We start from the raw sequence: 24609 nt of genomic DNA on the forward strand, positions 1-24609 counted from the left end.
CATATTTGAGTATTTTATTATTATTATTATTGTGTGTATGAAAGAATCAGGAGTATTCAGCTGATAATCTCAGGTGCCTGTACCAGAGTTAGCTACTAAGATACTGAGAGGTCTTTGCCTAGAAGGCATGACTTCACTTTCATTACTTTAAAAAAGACCTGATGAAAAATATTTTTCACCTTTTTCTCAACTTAAGATAGCCACCTGGAATTTGTTTCTCTATGGAGAAACTATTTCCTCATGGGTCTCTAAAGGTTTCCCAAAGCCTTTTCCCAGGGCAACCCCTTAACATCTGAGCTGTCTCAAGAATACTTTTTAAAGAGACTTGTATCATAAAAACGAGTTGCTTAAACTGTGATCTTTTAATCTTCTTTAGCAAAAATATTTGATCATAATATGTTAAACTTTTTTTGATCTAGCAATTGTATAATATAAGCAGGTAAAATTGCTCTGACACAGGTTTTAAAATTCACATTGCATCAGTACTTTATTTCTTCCGGTCAGAGTGTATGCATGAAAGCTGAACCACCTGGTATTTAGGTATTTAAAACTGTAAGTGCAAACAGTCCAATTACTCTTGAGTTACAACTTGAAATGCAGTGGCTGCTGTTGCTTAGTCTGATTTTTAGATAAGCTGCACAAAGGTCTAGTTATTATATGTGATTCCCAGCTTGGTATGCAACAGAACAAGATAAATTTCATTCTCTGTGTTTAGAAACTTAATCCTTACCATTTCTGTACATTGTCAGTCCTTTCTTCTGGACTAGGACACTATGTTTTCAAGACACATAGTGTCTTGACATAACGTTTTCAAGACATACTGTCTTGAAAACATAGTGTCACTGAGCCTTGTTGTCAGGGTCATGCAACAAGCTGCAAATTCTTTCCTGGTCCAGGAATGGCAGAGATTTCGAGGTGTTTTGCTGCAGAAAAAGGGATGCTGCTTAATGCTGTGTCCCTGTGCTACAGCATTGGACTCATCATTTGCCCCAACGTGCACTGGTTACATGACTTCAGGTCCATCATATAATCCCAACACACAGCCTGACTGACGTGGCCTCATGCATAGACCTCCAGTAAGATGAGATGTCTGACATGACTCAGTCAAAAAACAATTATGCATCTCTTCACATTTATCTTAATTGTGTGAGGGGGCTGAGCAGCTTGGCGTGTTGCTGTTGAGAATGTGATAGGAGACTGCTTAGAAACTGAACCAATAATGGGAATAAAAGGTCAGGCCCTGGAAAGGCTGGAAGGAGCTGATTCTCATGGATGAAGGGCCTGCTCTCAGAGGCAGTGTTTCAGCTTCTCCTAGCTTTCAGGCAGTGGTCATACATAGGCAAGATGGAAAACATGCTGACTTTATACTTAACGTATTGGAAACACTGTGTGTGTGTTCCTATTACTGCTATTAAACAAAATATTCAATTCTGAAAAAGTTGGTGTGAAATGGTGGACCCTGAAGACCATGATGAACTGGACAGTCATGATTGGTTTTCAGGGACTGAATTTCAAGGTAATAGTAAGAAAATATGGAGATTCCTATGCACCGCGAGTAAACAAAAGAGGGCAGAAATGCAACTAGTTGCATTTGAAAGATGGAGTTTTCCGAGGCACACCTATTAGCTAGGTAAAGGTTAAAATACAAGCAAAATTCTGCACTGCAATTCCTTGAAGGATTCAAAATCTACTCACAGTTTTGGACAAAGGTTTTGCCCACCAGCTTTAGCCTGCCTTAAGACTAGCAATGCTATTTCATTGCAATCTGCAAAAGTGTTTGTTACTAGCCTGGTCAGATGTAAAGAACAACAGTATTTTGATATAGCAGAAGTGTCAAAATGAGTTTAAGAGTAAAATATTCAGTGGCTTAATCCTATGACAAGGCTGTTGTGTGACTGCAAATTAGGTCCAAAATCACTGAAAGTGGTAGAATCTGGCAAAAAATAGTAGATAGTTGACATTGGCTACATGACTGCAGAACAGTGTGAAGGTCATCAGCATTTGGTTTTTGCAGGTAAGTAAAGCATGTTTTTTAATATAAATTTTAATTTCAGGTTGCAATAGATCAATGTTCAACAGTATTAAAACAAGGCTGGTATATGCTTGTTTCTCTTTATTAACTATAAGAAAGCCAGCAGTGTCTACAGATCTTTAACTGTTAACCAATAACAGTAGCATATTTGACTTCACTCACCCTGAAACTGCTCTTTTTGTAATGGTTAACTGCCCTGTTGTAACTCACAGCAGGGGGCTAATTTTCCCATCAGAGGAGGTAAGATAAAAGGAAAGAAAAATTCCTGCCATCACATGTGTTGAAATCTATTTGGAAAAATCATCATTACAGTACACTAAAAAATTCCAGGCAGGAAGTCTAAAGCAGTTTTGGTCTTGCAACAATTAGTGGGGAAAGGGAGATGTTAAAGGAATTCAGATTGAATTTAAGACATTTTCTCTTTATTTACTGCCAGGTTTTACGTTTCCTTGTACCCAAGGTGTGGCAACAGTCTGGTAGAGTCTAAGTCTTTGTATTTCATTATGCAGCTTCCTCGACAAAGCAAAACACACAGCATTAGAAAGCAGAGCTTAAAGTCACGTATGCCTAAAGTGTTTTCAGGAAAACAAAACTTATCTGTAGTCAGAAACTGGATACATGAAAGACTCATCTATTAATTGAGTAAGCCCATGAGATGCATGCTTGTTTAATTTATTATCATTTTTAATAATCCGAGGAGATAAACCAATCTATTATTCTGATAATGTAATATCCAAAATTACTTTCCAAACACTGGATAATATGGAGATCATATTTGGTTGAAGATAAGCAAAGAAAATACAGCTTCAAGTGGATCATTTGTTTACAAAGTGTTCTAAATAGCTTAAAGTCGAAATTATATCAGTTGAAATTATTTCATGACCTATTTATCAGTGAAATCCAAGGGAATCTTTTTATTATATTAGAGGTTGGATCTGGCCCTTAATGTGTATATTAATACGATTATTATATCTGCTATGTCATGTTTACTACATAGAACTATGGAAAATGTCTGACTCAATAGAATGCAAAATCAACCCACCTTGACTTTATATTACATTCTCTGAATCACAAATGAGTTATTTTACTTTTTTTTTGTCTTTCTGTTTTATTCTGTTGGTTTATTTGTGTAAAAATAAATAAATAAATAAATAAATAAATAAATAAATAAATAAAATTGTGCCCAAGGATATCTGTGTGGTCTTTGGCATTTGAGATTCATTTAGAGAGGTAAGTAACCCCTGTATCTGATTAACTGATTGCAGGTTTGGGCCAGCTCAGTAGAAGTGATATTAGCTCTTGCAATAGAGCCCTGATTCTGAAGAAAAGAAATTGTATCTGACTTGGTCAACCAAAGAATGATAAAAGTATTGAAGAGCTTTTAAATGCTTCCAGAATGCAAATAGCTAAATAAATTTACACAACTACTAGGAGACTGCAGTTTAATTTTGTGTTATTTTCTAATTTTGCCCATTCAGATAGTAGACTGGGGGAAAAGCACCCAAATAATATATGTAACATTTACATATTATCTCAAAGAGACATTCAGAGGGCATCATCTGAGTAGGTTCATTAAAACAAGAAAATCAACTGACTGTACATATTTGCAATTAATTTGTGAAGTGTGAAAGCCTAATTTCAGCCCTATTCGTAATCTTTTTTTTTTTCTTTTTTTTCTTTTTTCTTTTTTTCCCCCACAAATATCAAGGAATACCAAAAAGAAGACACTGCCTTTTTTACCCTTTTATTGTGGCTTGCCTGTGTCTTTACACTGACCAACTGAATAACATTTTTGTGAATTTGATCTTGAAGGTGTAGTAAATGTCTGTTTTATTCTTGAGAGGGAAAAAAATGACCACTTAACAAGTAATCCCAGGATGAATTGGTGAGATGTGATCAAAGATGTGTTTTTCACCCAAACTTCTTGTGATGTCAAGATTATATCTTTTTTTTAAAGACAGCAAAGATTTTTCCAGATTTTAATATTTTGAAATTCTGAGGAGCAACCACATGGCCACCAAATTTAAAGCCCAGCCCAAGCTCCTGCCATCCCACCCCACAGTGCTGTGGGATAAGCATCCAGGAGGCCTTCGCTTAGGGATACACCCAGAGAATTGGCCATCGGTGTGTGACCGAGGTTCATCCAGTGGGTAAACACCTTGTGCCTCTCAAACATGTCTTCAACATTCATGGCGTTGAGACCAGCATGCTGCCCGTCACAGTGGGCCAAGCACGGCGTTATGGTGCGGTGGGTGTTTGAACTGTGGTGGGGTCCAACTAATGCTGGGCCAAGCAGCCACCTCACCCATGTGCTCAACGGCACCCATGGGCAGGGCAGCCCCTCCAACGACTGGCCACAGGCAGCGGTCACCCGCCAGTACCGGCCACTTGCCCCACGCTGCCATTTCACAACAGCTCTGCCTTGCGTGGCTTGGCCTGGCCGCCCCCCTCCCTGCCCACTGCCCCGTGTGGCCAGGCACCCCCAGCTCACTGTGGAGTGCCCCTCCACAAGGGGGTGGCACAGCCACCGGGGTGGAGAAGCAGGGACTGCCCTCGACTGCCTTCCTTGGCTCTGCTTGGTCCTGTTCCTTCTGCTCCCGGTGCCTTGTGCCCTCCTGTCCCTCTGCCCGCCTCTGGGCACAACGTCTCTCCCTCCTTCCCCCAGCTACCGCCTGGTGAATAATTCAGCAGGGTTTTGTGCACGCTGTACGCTGTCCTGCTTGTGGCATGACCGCTGGTTCTGGGCTGAGTCTGCCAGCTGCCTGAGGAGCTCTCGCCTGGCTGGGCAGGGAGGAGGAAGAGCAGACGTAGGATAAAGTATCCAGAGGGAACTGGCGTGATAGAGGCAAGTCACTTTCCGGGACAGCAAAGCCAGAGGATAAAGACCCTGGGGGGCTATGAGTCCACAGCTACCCCGGTCCATTATTTCCCTGCTGTTTGGGATCCGCTTCCGTGTGATGTTTTGTTGTGGTGGGTGAGTGCAATCTGTGTGAACCTCCTGTGCACCAGGGAGTAGCAAGACCTGGTTGCCTAGGAGGAGCTGCACTTTGAGAGGCAGAGCAGAGCCGTGCTGGAAACCCAGGGGAGGCTGAGATCCCTCCCCACAGCTGCCGGCTCCCTCCTTTACCTCCTGGAGGTGGGCTCTCCTGCTGCGGCCCTGCTGTGGCAGTTCTCAGGGTGGAGCTGAGAGGGGTGCTCAGGCAGAAGCCCTCTCCCAAATAAACAGGTGCAGGCAGTGCTCCACGGTGGATTTGGCTACGCAGCAGGTCCCGGGCCACCAAGCATGACTAGTGCTGGCACAAAGGGGTCGTTCCTCTCGCAGCCGATGGTGAAGAGTGTGCTGGTGTATCGCAACGGGGATCCTTTCTTCCCGGGGCGCCGCATTGTCATCAATGAGAAGAAAGTGTCCAACTTCGAGGTCTTCCTGAAAGAAGTGACAGGTGGGGTGAAGGCACCCTTTGGAGCCGTGCGTAACATCTATACCCCCCGGGCTGGGCATCGTGTCCGGCAGCTGGAGGAGCTTCAGAGTGGAGAGCAGTATGTGGCTGGTGGCAGGGAAGCCTTCAAGAAACTGAAGTGAGTGGCTGAAAATTAACTTAAGATTTATATGGAACTTGAAAATCAGCATTTGGGATTTTGCACTGTGGCAATACTTGAGACCTCCCCCCATCCCCTGCACCCCTTTTATTAGACATTGCACAAAACAGACTAAAAGGCTGTTTTGCAAGCCAAAAGGAAAGTTAGGTATTTGTGACAGAAAATACTGCAAAAGAGCTTCAGAGGTGAGCCATAGAAAGCCTGCTATAATCATTAGTCTCAGAGTGCCATCCCCTTGACATGGTAATAGAATTGGAGAAGCAGTCCTTTACCCTGAAGGTCATGCTGTATTGGCATGTTGCTGTGATGGATGTGCTTCACGGAGGGATAAGTGTCAGTGTTTGTGCTCAGTGTTAATAGGGAGAAAGCTCTAGAAAGGTGGAGTGTTGACAGTTGTGGCAAAGCTGATGAGCCCAGGAATTTAATTCCCAATTTTTCCTTTCTTGCTTTTTTTTCAGAAGTCTAAAATACTCTACTAAACTATCCACATCTCCATCCATTTCTGTTCATTTGGCTTTCTTATTGAAAGAACATTGGCTTTCTTTCTGAGCTCCTCCTCTTCTTTAAAAGATGACTTTGCTTTGTGTTCCCTGTGAAGACACAAAGACACAAATTAAACTGATATTTTCTGTTTTTTAGTGACTGACTAGGAGAATATTGTAGAGTAGATCTGTGCTTTTATGTGTGGTTTCGTGAGTGGCTCTGAATATGATCAGTAATGATTCTTAATTCTGGCAGTGAATTTTGTTGTCTCAACTGCCTAATTACAAGTTTTGTTCAATATTTGTGTGTGTTTTTTGTACAGCTCAAAAATAATCTCAAAATTAGCAATCCTCTTCTGGGGGGTGGTTGGGAATTTATATGATAAAGTACCAGCTCTATAGAACTGTGCTGTCTTGATCATGTAGCATTTTTCTGGAAAGTTTGGGACATTTCAGAATAAAGCTTTGTGTGTAATGAACAGGTTTTCTGTCGGCAGTCTTACCATTTTTGTCACTGTTTCTAAAAAGTTATTGAAGTGTCTTGGGCTTCAGTGGCAAAGTTAGAGAGAAGATGTATGACAGGTTAAATATAAGCTCCTTTCCCACTCTGCTCTCTTCCATGTCAAATGCAGTGCTCAACTCAAGAACCACTGTATCTTTTGGTATTAAATTTTGTGGTCCTGTGAATGGGTTAAAGCTGTTAATTGTCAGCATGTTTCACCTCTCTAAATGTGTTTTATGTTCAAGAGACAGGCTAAAAGTAAGTAAGTGTTTGACATTAGCATGCACTGTGTAGAGAAGTGAGTGCCCTGGATTTATTTTTGGTGGGAAAAGGCATTTATTTCTGTCATTTCATATTTTATGATCAGAGTGTTGCGGTGAGAGCTTTTTGGACTTTTATGATTGCAACGTGCAACAGGATACTGAAGTAGTTAAGGTCACTGAAGAGAGTACCTTCAGAAAGGCTATCCTAAAGCAGTCAGTAAAAGCAGGCTTTTAGATATATATCCCTTGATAGTATGTGATAGTCCTATGCTGTGGGTAGGATTAACTGGATGACTCAAGATCTTTTCTGTTCTTGTGTTCAGAGTTAGGGTTCTTCACTATTAGTATGTATTTACATGTATATAGTACTGTAAAAGTAGGGAATGCTTTTACAAGCATTATTTAAGGCAGGCTGGATTGTTTAATGTTGAACTTGTTCTTAACTAGATTGTAGACAATGATAATTAGGGGTACTTCTTAGCTAGAAGAGAGGAGGGGTCAGTTGAAAGGATTGCTTTCTGGAAGAAATTGAAAGAATTAGAGAAATGAATGTATGTTTCTGTATGTGTCACGGGCAAAGATAAAGCAGTTGCATCTGTAGGAGACCAGAACTTCTGTCATAAAGGATCTGACTCTGGTTTTACAGCAGCAAGAAGTTTGTAATTTTTTTATTTATTTTTTTTTTTCAGTGATGCTTGTCAGATTCATTTGTTGTTATGATAGACTAAGCAGGGCTGAACTTTGGATTGACAACTTGTGGCACCCATGCATGGGAGCGTAACAGAAAGGAGAGAATACCCAAGGAAAAGCAAGAGCTGAAATTGCCATCGTTCCAATTCAAGTGGTGCATTTGTTTCTTCACAGATGCCTTATGCTGAGAACTGAATCTTATTTTTTCCCTGTCCTCAGTGAATTCTAAGCTTAACTGCTTTTGCTTGTAGCACATGAACCTCCATCAATTTTAACATCTTGAGATAGACAGGTAGATAGATAGACACTTCTGAGGTGTCGCATTCTACATCAGAGACAGCTATGAGAATTAGAAACAGCTCGATGTGCCTGCAGGTTCTGCAGGCTGAATTCATGAGAAGACCAGCTCTCAAAGCTTTTAGAGTTCCAACAAGGGAACGGAGTTAGTGTGGTCTGGGTACCTGTCTGTTGGCCAGTTTCAGGGTTACTCATGCTTGAAGGTTTACTTAATTCCTTTTTCTTTGGACTGACAACATACTCCTAGTCCATCGCAGTGTGTTTTAATTGTCACTTTTGTGTTAATGCAGTGTTTTTGTGGGAATATGTACTCTAATGGAGTACAGTAATGTTCAAACAGATGCATTTTGTTTTCTTGTCCAGTCTTGTTTTTTGTTAATTCCTAATATAATTGTGAATATTCTATTATTTCATCACAACTGCAGTAAAACAGGATATATAGTTTTCAGGTGTGTCTAAGTCATGTTGAAACGCAAGTGGTACAGATCCTCTTAACCTAGCCAATGTCCTGGCTAAACTTGAGTCTGGAGAGAGGCTTTAAATATATCAGACTTAGGGTGAGCAACTAAGAGGCAAGATGATGACTTTGAAAATCCTGATAAATTGATATCATGCTGAGGTTTATTGATCCATCTCACAGTACTATGTGAGCTTCTTTCTGACAACTAGGTTACTGACAGTCTGTACTAATCACCAGTGATGTGAAGTCACATGGTTATCTCTCCCCATCTTTTGTAATGGCCCAGAGTTAAATGTTTTTCTTGTTACTGGTTGGGAATTTTCTTAGCATCTTCTGGGTTTTGTGCAGTGACTTATTTTTGTTGGACATGTTATAATGACAGGATGGATCCTCACCCAGCTCTGTATTTTTAATATCATCTTCGGGTTTTAGTTTACCAGCTTTTTATTCTTCTTATAACTGCTACCTTGTAGTTTTATATTAACACTCCTTTAAAATCTTGAATTAGTTACTATATGTGTTATAATGAGGCATGATAAATTCTAAGAGCTTTGGTGCCAAAAAAAAGTAAAAATATTTGTACTGTGTAAGTTAGATGCTTCTGTAAATAATCAATAATGTTATCCTTCCACAGCTATTTGGACATAGGAGAAACAAAGAAAAAACCTGCTGAAGTCAACAATGAGGTAGGATATCTGAAATATTTAGGAAATAACCCTGAAGTTAGTATTAGTGACATGCCTGCATTTACACCTGCTTTTTAATATATATTTATTATGTTCATAAATATTTATCTAGCATTCTGGCTATAATATTTCAATGACTATTACTCTGATTGCTCTGAACATAATAAACTGATTGTCTTCCATTCAGCTTTCTGAATTGCCACATCCACTCATAAACTTTCAGCAAAGAAAAATTCATACTGTTGTCACTGGGTCACTGGTCATATTTTTTTTTTTTTTTTTCATTCATAAAAGCATATTGGAATTAGAACTTTGAGGGTTTTGGGCCAGGAAATTTTATTCAAAATACAATATTTTCTCTGGAGAAGAGACATTTTTGACTGAAAAGTCACACTTAGTTGAAATGTTTCTTCCAGTCACTGCCAGTGTCAGTTGCAAATTTCTAACTAGTTCTAGTCCATGATCTTCCAAGCTCACCAGTTTTGTATAAATGGTATTACACAATGACTAATGACACAACTGCAGGTTTCAAAAAACTTGGTGAGTTTGGGTTTTTGAGACACAACTCTTCCTTATTTTTACTTTTATTATTATTATTATTTTTTATTCTATAGAAGAATAGCAATGATTTCCAACAAACATTTGAATTTCAGCTTCTGCCTGACAAGAAGCATCAGTTCATAAATTTTTCCATTTCTTCTGTCTTGTGCTCCCATTAATAGTGTGCAGTGTGACTGATTCCAAATGCCCCTTGGTGAGAAGGTAGTTGTCTTCATGAAAGATCATTAACCGAGTTCTGATATTACCACTTACCAGGATAACCACAAGGCTTGCTACTTTAAGGCTAGTTTTCAATCTGTGGATTTTGCTGCAAATCATTAGCAGACTCAGAGGATTATTTTGTTATACATACATTATATGTATATACATATACAGAGATTCTGAATATAAAAGAAATTCTTTCCACTTAGAGAAGTGGTTTTAGAAGTTGTTTCCATTATTTACAGTTGCATGTTTAGTAAGAGAGGCTTCTGTTACTTCCGTATTCAGTGCTTCTTGTATTCTGAACACATTTGGCTATCTCAGGGCTTTGCAGTAAACCAGTATAAGCCATCCGTTATATCAGATTTATTTCCTCCTGTTTGAGTAATGTTTCCAATCTTCATGGTCTCTGTGAAGAGTTTAGCTCTCCACATTAAGTTTAATTTATGTAATTAATTTATTTGAAGAGTCCTAAAAATGAAATAAACATAGTACTGGTCTACAGATTTTTCTCTGGGCCTAAGAATAACAATTTTTTTTCATGCCCTAATGATTTAATTCTAGGAATGAATATGCAGGGGGCTAGTAAGAGAAGTTTTAAACACCTAAATATATTTATGTTAAAATGATTTGAGGATGCAAGTTCTCTTTTTACTTTTTTTTTTCAAGCATTCACTTTGAAATCAAAAAGCTATACGTGTTCTAGGACTAGGGTAGCAGTATTGCTGTATTTTTGTTCTTTGATTCTGCCAGATTTGCATCAGCAAACAAAAAATCATTATTTTCCATGGAGTCTTGTGGGAATCTTTGATTCTAGCCCACAAAGATTTTTTGCTTTCATAAGGCATCATTTTAGATTGAATTTCAGAAATAAAACCCTCCCTGTTTGCTTCATTAGAAGAAAAAAAAAAGAATGTATGTGTGAGTGATAAAAAAAAACACAACACACACACACAAAAAAACAAATAATGGTTCAGTCCTGCAAGCACAGCAACAGGTACCTTTAAAGAAGTTAATTATTTTAGTGACTTCAGTAAGAGGAGTCCTGTGAAATTATAAATGTACAGAGAAATTTGTGGCTTGGATCTAAGTCGTAGTGTTCTGGTTGGCTAAGAGGGTGGGGGCAGGCTTACTAATTCCTTAGTGTCCATTCCTGTAAGGTGATGAGATTTAACATTTAGGAATGGCTTCTGCCTCTGATGAGAGCAGTGTTAGTTCTCTCTGTTATGCCATGTTTCATTTTTAGCTGGAGCTTCTCAAATACCATGGTTCTGCCTTTGCCTTACTTGACATGTTTGGTGGTAACAAGGATGTACAACTTATAGCTAGTAAATAAGTGCCTTTTTTTTTTTTTTTTAATGTCCTTTACAAATGACAAGAGGAGCTTTGGGGAAGGTTTGGTCAAGAATTTTTTAATGTAGGTTTGTTGTTACAATACATCAATGAACAAATGATGTCACACAATAATTCATTAAGCATTATCCATCTATTTCATGTGAAAAGTGGAACATGCAAATAGATGTGATTGTCTGTAAGATGAGTCAGTGTTGAAATAGCTTGAGAAAGCACATTTTATTTTGTCTAAACAGATAGATTTATAGAGAGTCTATACCACAAAATGCCTCATTATGATATCACCATCAGACTTCATGGGCTGTCTTTGGTCAAAGAAAAATGAGGTGGAAAGAGTGTACTATGTATCCCCCACCAGTAGTGAGGCTCAATCATTGACAAGAGTTGTGTCTTCAAAAATATTTAGAAAGTCCTCATTCACTCTACTGATACGAATCAGGCTTCAGTGCGGTCTTCAATGAAATCATGTCATTGTCTGATAATGTTTATAATATCAATTATATATTTATTTAATCCAGTGCCTTAAAATCTAATTCTTTACCAGTCTAAAGCCAGCAAATGACTGAAGTATCTAAGTCAAATGTTCGGCTGATGGAAAAATAGTTATTTTTATTCACTAATCTATACCAGCTGTGGACTTGCACTTGTAGTCCTTTTCTGTCAAGTTTTGTGTATAGACCACTATCAGTACAAAATGACGGAGGGCCATTCTGTCATCTTGCTGTAAATGGTGTACTTTCATAGGAGCAAAGCACATGAAAATGGTACTTAACTTTTATTACATTTCTAAGCAGCAAGAGCTTCAATAGATTCTCTTCATGGGAATGTCTAATTCAGTGATCATTGACTTCAGCAGACTTTTGAGCCATACCCAGGGCAGGAAGGGAGATGGCATGCTGGCATACTGTAGGTTTTGAAAAAAAAAAGAAAAAGAAAAAAAATTTTTTTGATATACTTTATAAGTATATTGTTTAACAACTTGATTATTGATTAACATTTGATTGTGAGGATAGAAGCCTTGTTTCCATTTTTGCTGTTGAGGCTGTCATACTTAGTGCATGTGATGAAGAGAATAGTTCAAGAGAAAATGGATAACTGTGTAGAAGAAAGGTAGGAGTTTAGAACAGCAAAAACCTGCAACATCCTTTTAATTTCAGAACATCTATCTGCATGTTGTTTAGTTTCACATTAACATCTTCTCTCGGTTCCTGGATTTCTGAGATAAGCTTAGATTCAGTAACATTTGAGAAACTGTCAAGTGCGTCTTCACAAGCTTATACCCTACTGCATGCTTCTAGAGCTGGTAGGATTTTAAAGTCACATCATTTGTTCTTTTAACTTCATCCACTGTCAGGTGTATCCACTGTTAGGTATTTCCTTGCCCATTTGTACTCTACTCCACTTAGCATTAGCAGCAGTGCTCAGTTTAGATAAAGCCCCTTAGTCCTCATGCTGCTGTGACACCAGAACCTGAGCGTGCCACTCAGCTCATTTTCACAGTGCTGCACCTTCACTTGAATGGAAGCGTGTGTGACAGTCAGAAAGGTGAGCTGCAGGTAATGAAGAGGGAGAAAGAAAAGAACAAATCAGAAATAAGGCAATGAGCATCAGTGGTAAAGAGAGATAGGCTGTCTGTATGAGCAAATTTTTCTCTGGCTCAAACTTTTTACTGAGGTAGTAGTACTCTTTCCCTTCTGTTTTGATGTTTAGCCCATCAGACAGGTGACAACATATCTTTTGCACTATACCTTGTTATGGTAGTTGGTCTGCATGGAAGGCTGAAGCAAGCTTTCTACAAGAAGTCTGCTTTTCAATTTCCTTTTGTTCGCTTCTGCAACAAGCTAATCCCCCAGAAGTGTCACATCCCATCTTAGTTTAGACTTTCGGGGGGTATTGTGGTGATAGAGAGTAAGTTTGGATTTCTCCCTTCTCCCTCTTTCAGAGACAACAGTAAGGATGAAAGAAGACACTTGGCCCATGAGCATGAAAAAACTGTGTGCCATGCAGCAGAGGCATCCAGGCTCTCAGCCCCTGTCAGAGCCCTAATGCTGTAATAACATGTTTCAAAACTTTGTATTGTTACAATACTGATAGAGGAAGTAGTAAAAATATTTAATCTTAACCCACGCTAAAACTTTTATAAGAAACATTATTCAGGTATATATCTGTCCTTCATGTTTTTTGGCAACTGGTCTTCATGCTTTGAAAGAGAGATTTGTTTTGCAGTGAAGGTGATCTGCAAGTGTAAATACATGTTAAATGATGTGCTTGAGGAATTTAACAAATCTCCTGAGGAAGTATGGACCAACACAGTTACCATTTGCTTATTATAAGCTTAATTGTTTGTAAAAGGTACAGAACATTATTTTCCAATTATAATGTATTAAGAAAGAGTGGACATTGATATTTCTTTAGGCACTCTCTCTACTCTACATAGTTTCTCCTTGTGCACTCAAAAAGATAAATTTTCCTTTGGGCTGGTTTGTGGGTAATCTGCTGAAGAGTAAAACTGGGTTTTTGGATTTGCAGATTCTGTGGGCAACTATTTGTTTTAAGTTTTGTGTTTGAGACAAATGTGTGTGCATCTGAAACCTACTTTCTTTGTCTGACTTTTTATGACCAACAGTTTTTTGAACATACTGAAATAAACCATCTTTGCAATGAAAGTAAAGAATTGAAGGCACCTAAGAAGAATTGATGTACTTTGATATCAAAGAACCAGTCTCTTTCAACAGGAAGAACAAATGAACATAATGAAACAGATTTGATTTACTAAGTTTATAGTAGGCCTGTGTTAAGCTGCATTACTGGCCATATAGATAAATTTGCCCTTGGTTGAGAGCTGACAGATTTTCTTAGGTAGTAACAACACTGACTTTTTTAGTTTGTTTGTTTGCACTTTATTTTTTCTCCTGGGCTTATAGGACAAGGTGATTGTGTAGCAAACACTAACACAAGTATCTCTTGTGCAGCTCAGGATTCATTGTCATTGCACTTGGATCTCTCTTACCAATTTATATTCCAGAAAAAGGTTTTAAAAATATTTAAGAAAACTTTATGTATATTTCTTACTCTACATAAGTCATATCTAGATCTGGATCTATATTATAGAGAAACAAGGATGATGTACACTCCTTTCCTCAAGTTCACCATTGTTTTTTATGATATTTAAGCAGTTGGGACAATGCTATGGAAATATCATGCTCCATACTTTATAACATGTTTGCCTATTGATAGTGTATTTATAACATTATCGCCCTTTGATTGGGAGCCAGTGAGTATGAAAATTGGCACTGTAAGAGCTGGTTGGCAAGTGTTGGGCTAGTTGAGGAAGGATCTCATTAACCACCTTCTTTGAGTGGTGGGTTCACTCTGGAGCACTGTTTTTTAGCATTACAAGTGACTGTGTATATGCATGGTCTTGGACTGCCAGATTCAGTGATGCATGTCAGGGGCCCAGGTGCGAGGGATGCACTAGGGTCTCTCTGCCGACCACCTACCAGACGTTATCCTACCTTTCACAGAATCACAGAATGGCTTGGGTTGGAAGGGTTCCTCCTCCACCAGTTCCTCCCCTCCAGGAGGATCTGTTCCATGATCTTCCCAGAGAAGACCACACAGAGGTGAGACTCACCGATCTGTAGTTCCCTGGGTCTTCCTTTCAACCCTTTTTAAAAATGGGAGTGATGTTTTCCTTCTTCCAGTCACCAGGGACTTTGCTGGACTGGAAGGACTTTTCAAATATGATGGAGAAAAGCTTGGCAACTACATCAGCCAATTCCTTCAGGACCATGGGATGCACAGCATTGGGCCCCATATGGGGTTCAGGGAAACCCACCACCTTTCTACCTCTAGATTTCTTGCATGATCAGCCTGGGTATACTTCTGTAATGTTATTGCCTGAAACTTAGTAGCTGTTTCTTGATCGCTTTTTTTCCTGTGCTTCAATCCTTTTTTCACTGTCTTACATAAGCATGTTTTGCTGTTACATTATTCTATTTCATTTGCAGATTCTTCTTTTATAGGCTGGTTTGGATGTGGTCATATTTGGAGAAGCATTTGTAGAATACAACAATCAGTATTCTCACTAATGATTTTTCAGAGGATTAGTAAAGATTCCTCAAAACTTTCATGCATTTATGACCAGAATATTAGCATCTGTGTGCAACCCCAGAACATCCCTCTGTAGTGAAACAGCTTGATAATTACAAGGATGTGAATAAGTGCTTTAATATTTTGAAACTTTTTCATTTCCTTTTCTGATGCAGTGCCTGTCAGTCCCTCACGCTGATCACATGCTGGATGACACAGTCATGTACTAGAACATGCAGTGGAGTGCATTTGCCTGCTAGGGGACTTCACAGAGTGTGTCTGGTCCTTTGATGAAATGTGGCTGCAGAACAAGATTGTGACTGGCAGAATGTGCCTTCTGCTGACAGTCTCAAGCTGTAGCACATCAGCTATGGGATCTTATGGGGCAGGCATAGTTTATCAGCAGATCACACTCTAGGTCATTTAGATGCTCTGTCCTTGGTAGGATCCTGGATCAGGAAGGACTCCCTAGCACTGTCCAGAGTCAGCTGAAGAGTCAGGCACCTTGACAGGGCAGAGTGAAATGGAAAATACCATGTTTGAGACTTGACAGATCAGAACTTGTCATTAGAATTTTCCTTAAAATACATCTGAGATGTTGCTATAAAAATATTTTGAAGAGTTGTCATTTCTGTTTCCCTCTGTTCTTCCACATTTTAAAATGTTGTTGTAGTATCATTTCGGTCAATTATTTCTTCTGTATCCATTAAGTTCATTTTTCTTGCTACAGTGGAGTCTCCAGTCATCTGTGGGCAATTATATAATTGCATGAATCTGTAAAAATTGAATTTTTAAAGTTTATAATGTCTTGACTTCACAAATGATTTTGATATATTAATGCTGGATATACCTTGTCTCTAACACACTCGTATATTTTTCTAAGTACGCTCTCATGAAAAATCTCAGTACTTGCAATTATTGTTTATTTCAAACCTAATATTTATCATATCCAAGACTTCTAATCATGGGAAAAAGTGGCTGTTTTTCAGTGAGTGGTCTTGATTCATTTTAATTTTTACCTGTCACTGAGAAATGCTTCATCCGTATTTTCTCTGTACAGGATATAATTTTCTGAGGGTAGAGTGCCTGGAAATCACAGAATGGTTAAGGTTAGAAAGGACCTCTGGAGGCCATCTGATCCAACCCCCTGCTCAAGCAGGGACACCTAGAGCAGGTTGCCCAGGAACACGTCCAAATGCCTTTTGAAGATCTCCAGGGAGGGAGACTCCACAGCCTCTCTGAGGAATCTATTCCAGTGCTCAGTCATCCGTACTGCAAAATGCTTCCCAATGTTTGATGGAACTTCCTGTTCTGCAGTTTGTGCCCACTGCCTGTAGCTCTGTCAGTAGGCACCACAGAAAAAAGCCTGGTTCCATCTTCCTCATCCCCTCCCCTCAGACATTGATAAGATCCCCCTGATAAGAGCCTTCTCTTCTCCAGGCTGAACTCCAGTCCCAGCTCTCTCAGCCTCTCCTTAAAGGAGAGGTGCTCTGGTCCCTTGAGCATTGTGGTGACTCTCCATTGGACTCTTTCCGGTACGTCCATGTGTCTCTCTTGTACTGGGGGGCCAAGAGCTGGACACAGTAATCCACATGTGGCCTCACCAATGATGAGTAGAATGCTGTCTAATAAATACCTTAGAAATGATCCCAGTGTGTGAAAGCTACAACCGTTTGATGCCATACTCATGGGAATGAATTTTTTTTCCTAACAGAAAGAAACAAATAAATATTGTGATACTTTATTGTGGTACTTTAAATTACTGTATACAGAATATTCACGTCTGGAAAGAAACTGTGCATAAAGGTCCACTTTATAATTCTATGCCAGTATAAAAACCCTCTCGGAAGTTCACATCTAAACAGCTTGATTTCTTCTGCTGCTCGTAGGAGACTGAGTGACATACTTCTCATTTTTCTGATGCTGTATATAATTAGGATTTCTATAATTAGGAGTATGGGGAATAAGACTATCAAAATGCAAAGATTAAATAATTATGATATACATCTTTAATCTCCTGAGCAGCATCTTTAATAGTTAAACTTTATATTGCATTGTTTGCTATTTAGTATCCTGGTAACATAATTAGCAAAACAAGTCATACAAAACAGATACTCTTCCCGAGTGTTCATAATCTAATACCAGGAGGAATCAGAGAAGAAATGACCAGACATCCAGTTAAAACAGAGCTGTGTCCTTTTTTTCTAACTGGGCCTGCAGATTCATAAAATTACAGTTTGTATAGTTCTGTATACCTGAATTGTAAAATTCTGAGTATTTTAATTACCAGATTGCTTACAGATTGGCTTTAGTGGATTTTGGAGCAACAGAAAGATTTGTAGAGGCCTTGGTCCATGGCACTGGAGATTTAATGGTGTGTATTGCATCTAATATGGAACTTGAAAGTTCGTCACTTCCTCAGTTGGCACAGCTGCCTCATTCTGTAGGGTTACTGTGATGAAGGTGGAGGGAAGGGAAGAGATACAAGCACTGAAGCTTTTAATGAGGAATGTTGGTTTCATTAAAAACTTTTTGCTGCACGTTAAGTTTTCTTACTGGAAACATTAACAACTTCTACCTTTGAAAAATTTGATCTTTTTGGAGTTGCTTTTTATTCTTCAGCTGTCACTGTTTACAGGTTCAGGGCCTTTTAATTAACCAGGAAGGTGAAAGACTTAGCTTCAGTGTGTAAGGAATTCAGGGAAAATACTCAAATAATGAGAGGTAAAAATGGTGACAATTGACAATACTGTGTCAGTGACAGAAATAAATGTCAGGATCTATTTTGCTTGGATAAAATATGCATTATTGATCCCATCATTGTCTGTGTTGTAACAGTGTAGGGTATAGTATCATACAACTAAGACAAAGAATGTGCTGTCATTGGGATCCAAAAGGAACTCAAATGTGATATATTTTGGAACACTACACAGGCTTAGTGCCTGGGTAGAGGAGGAAATGCAGTTGACTCATCTAGGACAACTGAAGATATGGCCCATCGTACAATGCCCCAAAACTATGACAGATCCTGAATGAAACTTTTCTTTCCAGGGTTTAGCTAATTGGGCCAAAACTTGTCCCCCAGATGCACAGGGCATATAACCTCCAGCTCACCTACCATGGCTGAAAAGGAGGGTACTTTACCTTGGAGGTAAACACAGGGATCCCAGCTATTTCTTTTGGAAGAGAGTGGCTTTAAACACTTTGGGAGTTCTGTTGGAGCCTTGTAATCTGGAAGTCTCGATGTAAGTGCCTTCTGGCATAGTTCATTTCCAGTTCACCTGTTCTTTGTGTGGGCTGTGTACAGCTGTGATGTTGTGACCTATTTATGCAAACTTGGAAATCCTGGCAGGTAACAGCAGTTTGAGTGGTGCTTTGTATTCATTCAAGAAGAAAGGCTAGTAGTCTCTTGCTCAAGGCTGTTTTGTACTATCCAGTGTACCATCTAGCAATGCAAAGTGGCAAGAGAAAAGTAGATTACCCAGGTTTATTACTGTGTAAGATAACCAAAATGGTTTTGTACTGACAAAACTCCTCTGTGAATCTGACTCCTCATCTTTAGTTAAAGTGTATAAAAATGCCTGTTTATAAGAAGTCATGTTTCTGTGAAGTAGGTAAGATATTTCCTATGTTGTAATAGCTTTAGAAAAAGTAACTTTTATCTTTCTAATTAGCTTTTGATCACTGAACCTTGAACATTCCTTTCTTTCACATCACAGGATGGTGATGGTGTGTATAAATGGGGTTTTGGTTCTTTTGACCCCAGTTCTACCCTAAGGGAATGCAAATATTTGCTCTCAATTTTCCTGTGCACATTGATTAACAAACAGTCCATTGTAACAAGCTGGTAAAGCCATGGGTCATTGCATGAGCTGATAAATTTGGTATGTAACATTGTGTTGAAATATTTAAAACTTAGGTTAGTTATGAAGTGGCGTGAGTCATGAGTGAGATGGTAGTAGCACCCAAGGCTATACTAATACAGTAGTAAGAAAGGCAAGCTCTTTAGACAGATTTATATCAAACCGGCACACAGTACCTAGATCAGTGAGGTTAGGTTTTTTGGCTGTTGTTTTGCTGCCATCCAAAATGGCTTTATAAATACATGTAAACCTGTAAATCTTGCAGTTGCTCAGTTTGACCCCTCTGATAGGGCTCTCTTCTGGTAAGAAAAGGAAATTTATTTCCTATTTCCTGTCTAAGGAAATTTCCTGTCTATTTTTCTGTCTAAGGATAACTAGCCCATTTCTTCATGGCAGCCTGTAGAGTTGCCACCAGAATTCTGTATTTAGCTTGTCTCTAAGTTTTTGATGTACGCTGGAGGGAAAAGCCAAGCTAAGAATGTCACATTTCTACTTTAAATTATTCTCAAGTGCATTAAAATCACCTTGTTTTTAGAAGTTAAAAGTGTAGCATGGAAATATCAGAGGACAATTAAAATACTATTCAGTGAACTACATCATTTTCTGGTTTAGGATTGATTCTCCGAAGTGTCACACACCTTTTGCAAGCCCTGAGAACCCAGCTGAAATGTTGAATAGTTTGCTAGGTCTGTCCTACCTTCTGGTCTAGGTTTGAGTAGAATGTGTGAAAAGTACAGGGTAGCATTCACAGAAGCAAAAACTTTACACATAGGGATAAGCAAACAGCTTTACGCGAGACAAAATAAATATTTAACATTTTTACCAGTTATTGTATTTATGAAGAAGTGAAAACTCTTCTTTTTAATCTGTGTATTTCAAACCAAAGCATGGGTTGCTCAGAGTCCTTACCTGAATAGCCATTCTCAATGATGATCTTCCTACAGTGCTACACTTCTAACCTTGTCTTCTCTGTAAAACATTTGAGTTAGAAGCACTGCACAGCAAAGCATTCTTGATCTTCAGTTGACGGCTGAACCCATCCATAAGGTTTGAAAAAAGAGTAAATTTTTAGCTGATCTTCAGTCTTTCACAGCTGAACATAAACATAATAGAAATTTTTGTATGAAAAGTGCATTAAGTTGATCTGTGTGTATGTATGCATATATATACACACTATATAAATGTTTACATGGTAAATATAGGCATGATAATTCAAAATGATTTTCATAGAAAAACTGTTTTTCATATATGATAGTATACCTGAAGTAACAGTTTGGCTGCTGAGTATTTATTTATTTATTTTTTTAATTTTTGCCAACAGTCAACAGTGGAAGATGTAAGTACCTAAAGTAGATTATGTGGTGTGTGGTATATGTTTGCTAAGTGTGTTGCATGTGTTAGTTAAATTTTGTGAATATTTAGCATATTTTATAAGGGAAAATGTTGTATAGAATGTTTTTATAAAGCAATTTGTTTAAATGTCTCTGGCTTGCTTAAAGGTTGCTTAAAGTTTCCTCTAAGTTTCAACTAGTATGATGCTTTCTTCTTCCTGTTCTAAATGCTTTTTGTTACTGCTGTATGTTGTCATTTAGTACCTCAGATGAGTATCTCATCACAAATAATGAAATGCTGGCAACAAATTGTCAGTAGGATATGGAAGCTGCCCTTGGATGGGTCTTTTGAATCAAACTGAAAATGCACAAAATTTTAAGATAAAATCATAATGGGACCAAACCATTGATTAATGTAAATCATTGATTAATGTAAATCTACAAAAGCTGACGTAAATGTGAATGTGCTGATTTACATCAGTTGTGAATGTGGCTGGTAAAATTAAAAGAAAATAAAGGACTTAGGGGTCTAGTGATGCTGTTCTGTTAATGTAAGCACACACTTTCACCCAAGACCACTTCCTTGTTAATATGTAACTCTGTAGTGCCAGAGGGTCAGGCTATTCCAGACACTGCAATATTGTGGTACCTCCTACAAGAGAAATATGAGCAGTCTAATGTATTCTTTAATTAAACCCTGGATCAGGTCTTCCACTGGGGTGGTTTTGCATAACTCTGTATACTTCAGAGGAATTATATTGATTTATAGTAGCTGAGCACTTGGTATTTTATTAACGTCTACCTCTGTATATTTAAATTATTTGTCTTGATGTAGAAAATAAGTTCTTTTTCATACCCTTAAGTAGTTTAATATTGGTCACACAAGTTGTTCTAAACAATAAGAGATGGTAAAGTGAAGACTGTATAGGAAGAAAAAAAAAAAAAAGAAAAATAATAGGACAGCTTAATTAAAAGAATATTGTATAGGTTGTTTTTGTTTGTTTGTTTGTTTTTTACAGTGCAGTATAGATCTAGCCAAACCGATTTTTAATAAACGTGGGTAGAGTAGCTTGTGTTGTGTTTTTGCATTGTTGTACTTGGAGAGCTTGATAAGCTATGCTGTAAACAGAACATACATTGACCATCTGCAAGTATGATATCTTGAGCATTGTGGAAATGCTTGCTAGTTTAAAAAATGAAAATGTTGTGCATGCCTGTGTGCTTTAGCAGGGTTTACATTCTTTTGTTTGTTTGTTTTGTTTTGTTTTTCTCCTATGATTTTTTTTTTGTCCTCTCAGAGCAGGTGTGGACCCCATGGAAAGATGCAGTATTCTTGCCTTTACTGTTCATGCTGGGTGTGACAAAAGACTCTTCAGAGAGTTCTGTACCAATATGATCCAGTACCTGCTTAATTTACTTTGGGATACTTTGTTCCAAACTCCCAGAAACAAAGGTGTCATCTATGCACTGCGCCAAGCACATTATTGGGGTGTTTTAAGCACATTAATGTTGTCAGAGTCATCTTAGCATTTGCATACACTGATTTTTGTGGTCATACATTAGTGAATTAGCAAATGTTGCATTAACATATGCTTTTTGCTTTTTGATACAGAAAGGAAATTAGACTTAAACATCCTTAGAAAAATAACTCAAGTTTGTATTTTGTTCTGGTTTAGGCTATGTTTAGGTAGAAAAGAAAAGCGTTAAGTTTCTGCCCAAGCGGGTCCCATCTTACAGTTCCCTGCAGCTTTCTTGTTTAGGACCAGTGCTGTCTTTTCGGCCACAGAAGGCTGTCAGAAATATTAATGACTCTTTGAGAAAGTAACCTAAAAGACAGACTTGCTAGCTGATGCCACAGTATCTATTGTTGGCAGAAATACAATCCTTCAAATAATAAATGAGCCCTTAACATCTGTCAGGTTGCTTGTTTTCTCAGGGGCCCGGTGACTGGGCTGTGTGCAATAACATGATGGCCTTCTGAGGAACCTACATCAAAATTAATGGTTTCATCAGCTCGCAGGAACAAGTAAATAATTGGACGCACCTGGGACTATCCTGAAGGGCTTCTTTATATTTAGTGAATGCTTTCTAACTAGTTCCAGTAAAGATCATTGAAACCTGAGTGTTGCAGACTGGATCAAAGCACTTGACTTTATGGTCAGTTTTGAATGTGTGCGAGCTTGGGCATGGGTATCAGCTGCAGAAGTGAGAATCAGGAATGAATAAAGAATCAGCTTTTAGGAAAAGTGCTGTAAAGCATTTCTGATGGTGAAGTTGTGCATGAACAGCAAACCCCAAACTAATCACAGTAGGTTAGAATCACAGATCAGCCCATGTTGGAATGGACCTCAGCCCATCAGATCACAGAATGGCTGAGGTTGGAAGGGACCTCTGAAGACCATCTAGTCCAACCCCACTGCCGAGCAGGATCACCTAGAGCACATTGTGCAGGATGGCATCCAGGAGGGTTTTGAATAAAACCTCTCTGGGCAACCCATTCCAGTGCTCTGTCACCCTCACAATAAAGTGTTTTCTCCCAGTGTTTCATTTTGTGCCTGTTGCTTCTTGATCCAGCCTTTCATGGAAAAAGAGAGTGTAGCTGAGATTATCTAGTACACCATCCCTGCTGTCTGCTCCCTGATGGCTAAAGGAATACTGCTTAAACCATTAGGGCTTTCTTAAAAAAGTTGAGCAATGCCATGTCATCAGGTTGTAGCTTGTTACCTAAATAGTAATCAGAGGTAAAGTAGCACTGTAGTTTTGAAACAGTTAAGGCTTTATGTAGTGCCTCAGTCACTGGGATCAAATTGTTAGTTCTTAAATATTACTAGTTCTTAAATATTACTTAGTTCTTAAATATTGCTATGACAAACATAACGTAAAGCAGGAGTTCAAAATTCGTTTACAGTGTTGTGCATGAGAGGTGGGTTATTCTGAGAAAGTAAAGCAGATACCTAAAGAAGGACCAGGAAAGCAAGATGTGACAAGGACCTTTAAAAAGTATCCCTACTGTCCTTAAAGAATTATCAAGTGTACTCAGTATGGATTTCTTGTGCTGTTGTTTCTGGGTATCTTACATTGATCTTGCTGTGGAAGGCTGAAGAATTATTAGATGCTGGCAAGCAGAGGAAGAATTTCAATATGTGCATTGTATCACAGATGAGAAATACTTCTCTTGCTGGAAGTGAGAAGCCAGTTTAGAGGGACAGTGTTTGTGCCTGGGAGACAGTGTGGTGTTGAAGATTTGAGTGGGCTTTGGGAGACATAGCCCTAGTTCTTCCCATGGGTTTCTGTGTCATTATTCCAGTGTTTGTTTCTTTGTCATTAGAGAAATCAGTATCAAGTGCTCTGAGGTTTACTAATGAGAGTACTGCATGAGCAGATTTTTGAAAGGGCTAACAGTCCATCTCCTCTCATTACTTCTCTGAGGTCTTCAAATGTAGCATTTTGGATTTAATGAGGAAAAAGTGTTCCAGAACTTTAAGTATTTTCCTTTTACTCTCTAATACCTATGGGTAATGCTGGTCAAGGACATCTGTAGTGACCTGATTGTTAGTTAGGTTTGGAGTTTCTACAAGCATAGGATCAGTCAGTCTTTTAGCCTTGTAATCTAGTTATGTATCAGATACTTTATAAGGGATAAGCCTGGCAACCTAGCAGATATAAGGGAGGTGTAGGGACAGCCTGAGTTAAGTCATTCCCATTTTGAATGCATCCTGTGTTTGGAGCATAAATATTAGGACCAGATGTAAATCAGTATTACCTCAGCCTTCAATAACATACTTTTTAGAAAGTTACCATATTTTTTCAAATTTGAAGCTTTCTATTAGATTGCTTACAGTGTGCAAATAACCATTAATGTCTCAAGCAGCAATAGAAATGTTTTCAGATGTTACAGTTTAAAGTGTGTTTTCTTATTCTTCCTGTGACCTAGTAATTTTTCATCTCAAATTTTAGTGACCTAAATGACAACTTATGCCCTGAAAATGTGCTTTAAATGTTTCTTCAAGAATGGCTGAGTTCTTCCATTATTTGGCAATCTTCAAAAATAGCTTTGCCTCCCATAATTATGAGAAATATGGAATAGAATCATTAAGGTTGCAAAAATATCAGACAACTTTCTTACTCACTTCCAAGCCTGTAGTCATAGGTGTGAATCTTCCACCTGGTTCAGAGCACATTGGAATTAATGTCAAGTC

The 24609-nt window shown here is 38.5% G+C and overlaps 1 protein-coding gene across 1 annotated transcript in view; it reads left to right on the forward strand.

The window, feature by feature from the left end:
* Nucleotides 1–5315: 5315 nt before the first annotated feature.
* The window catches only part of DCDC2 (doublecortin domain containing 2), a gene marked incomplete at both ends in the record, with an annotated part of 58021 nt that continues 38727 nt past the window's right edge, over nucleotides 5316–24609 (forward strand). The window contains 3 exons of the mRNA XM_084306934.1: nucleotides 5316–5608; nucleotides 8958–9009; nucleotides 20401–20415. Coding sequence (XP_084163060.1) covers nucleotides 5316–5608; nucleotides 8958–9009; nucleotides 20401–20415 — 360 coding nt within the window. The remainder of the gene's footprint in view (nucleotides 5609–8957; nucleotides 9010–20400; nucleotides 20416–24609) is intronic.

This window comes from Netta rufina, assembly GCF_964035555.1.
Source record: "Netta rufina genome assembly, chromosome: 2".
NCBI classification, from domain to species: Eukaryota; Metazoa; Chordata; class Aves; order Anseriformes; family Anatidae; genus Netta; species Netta rufina.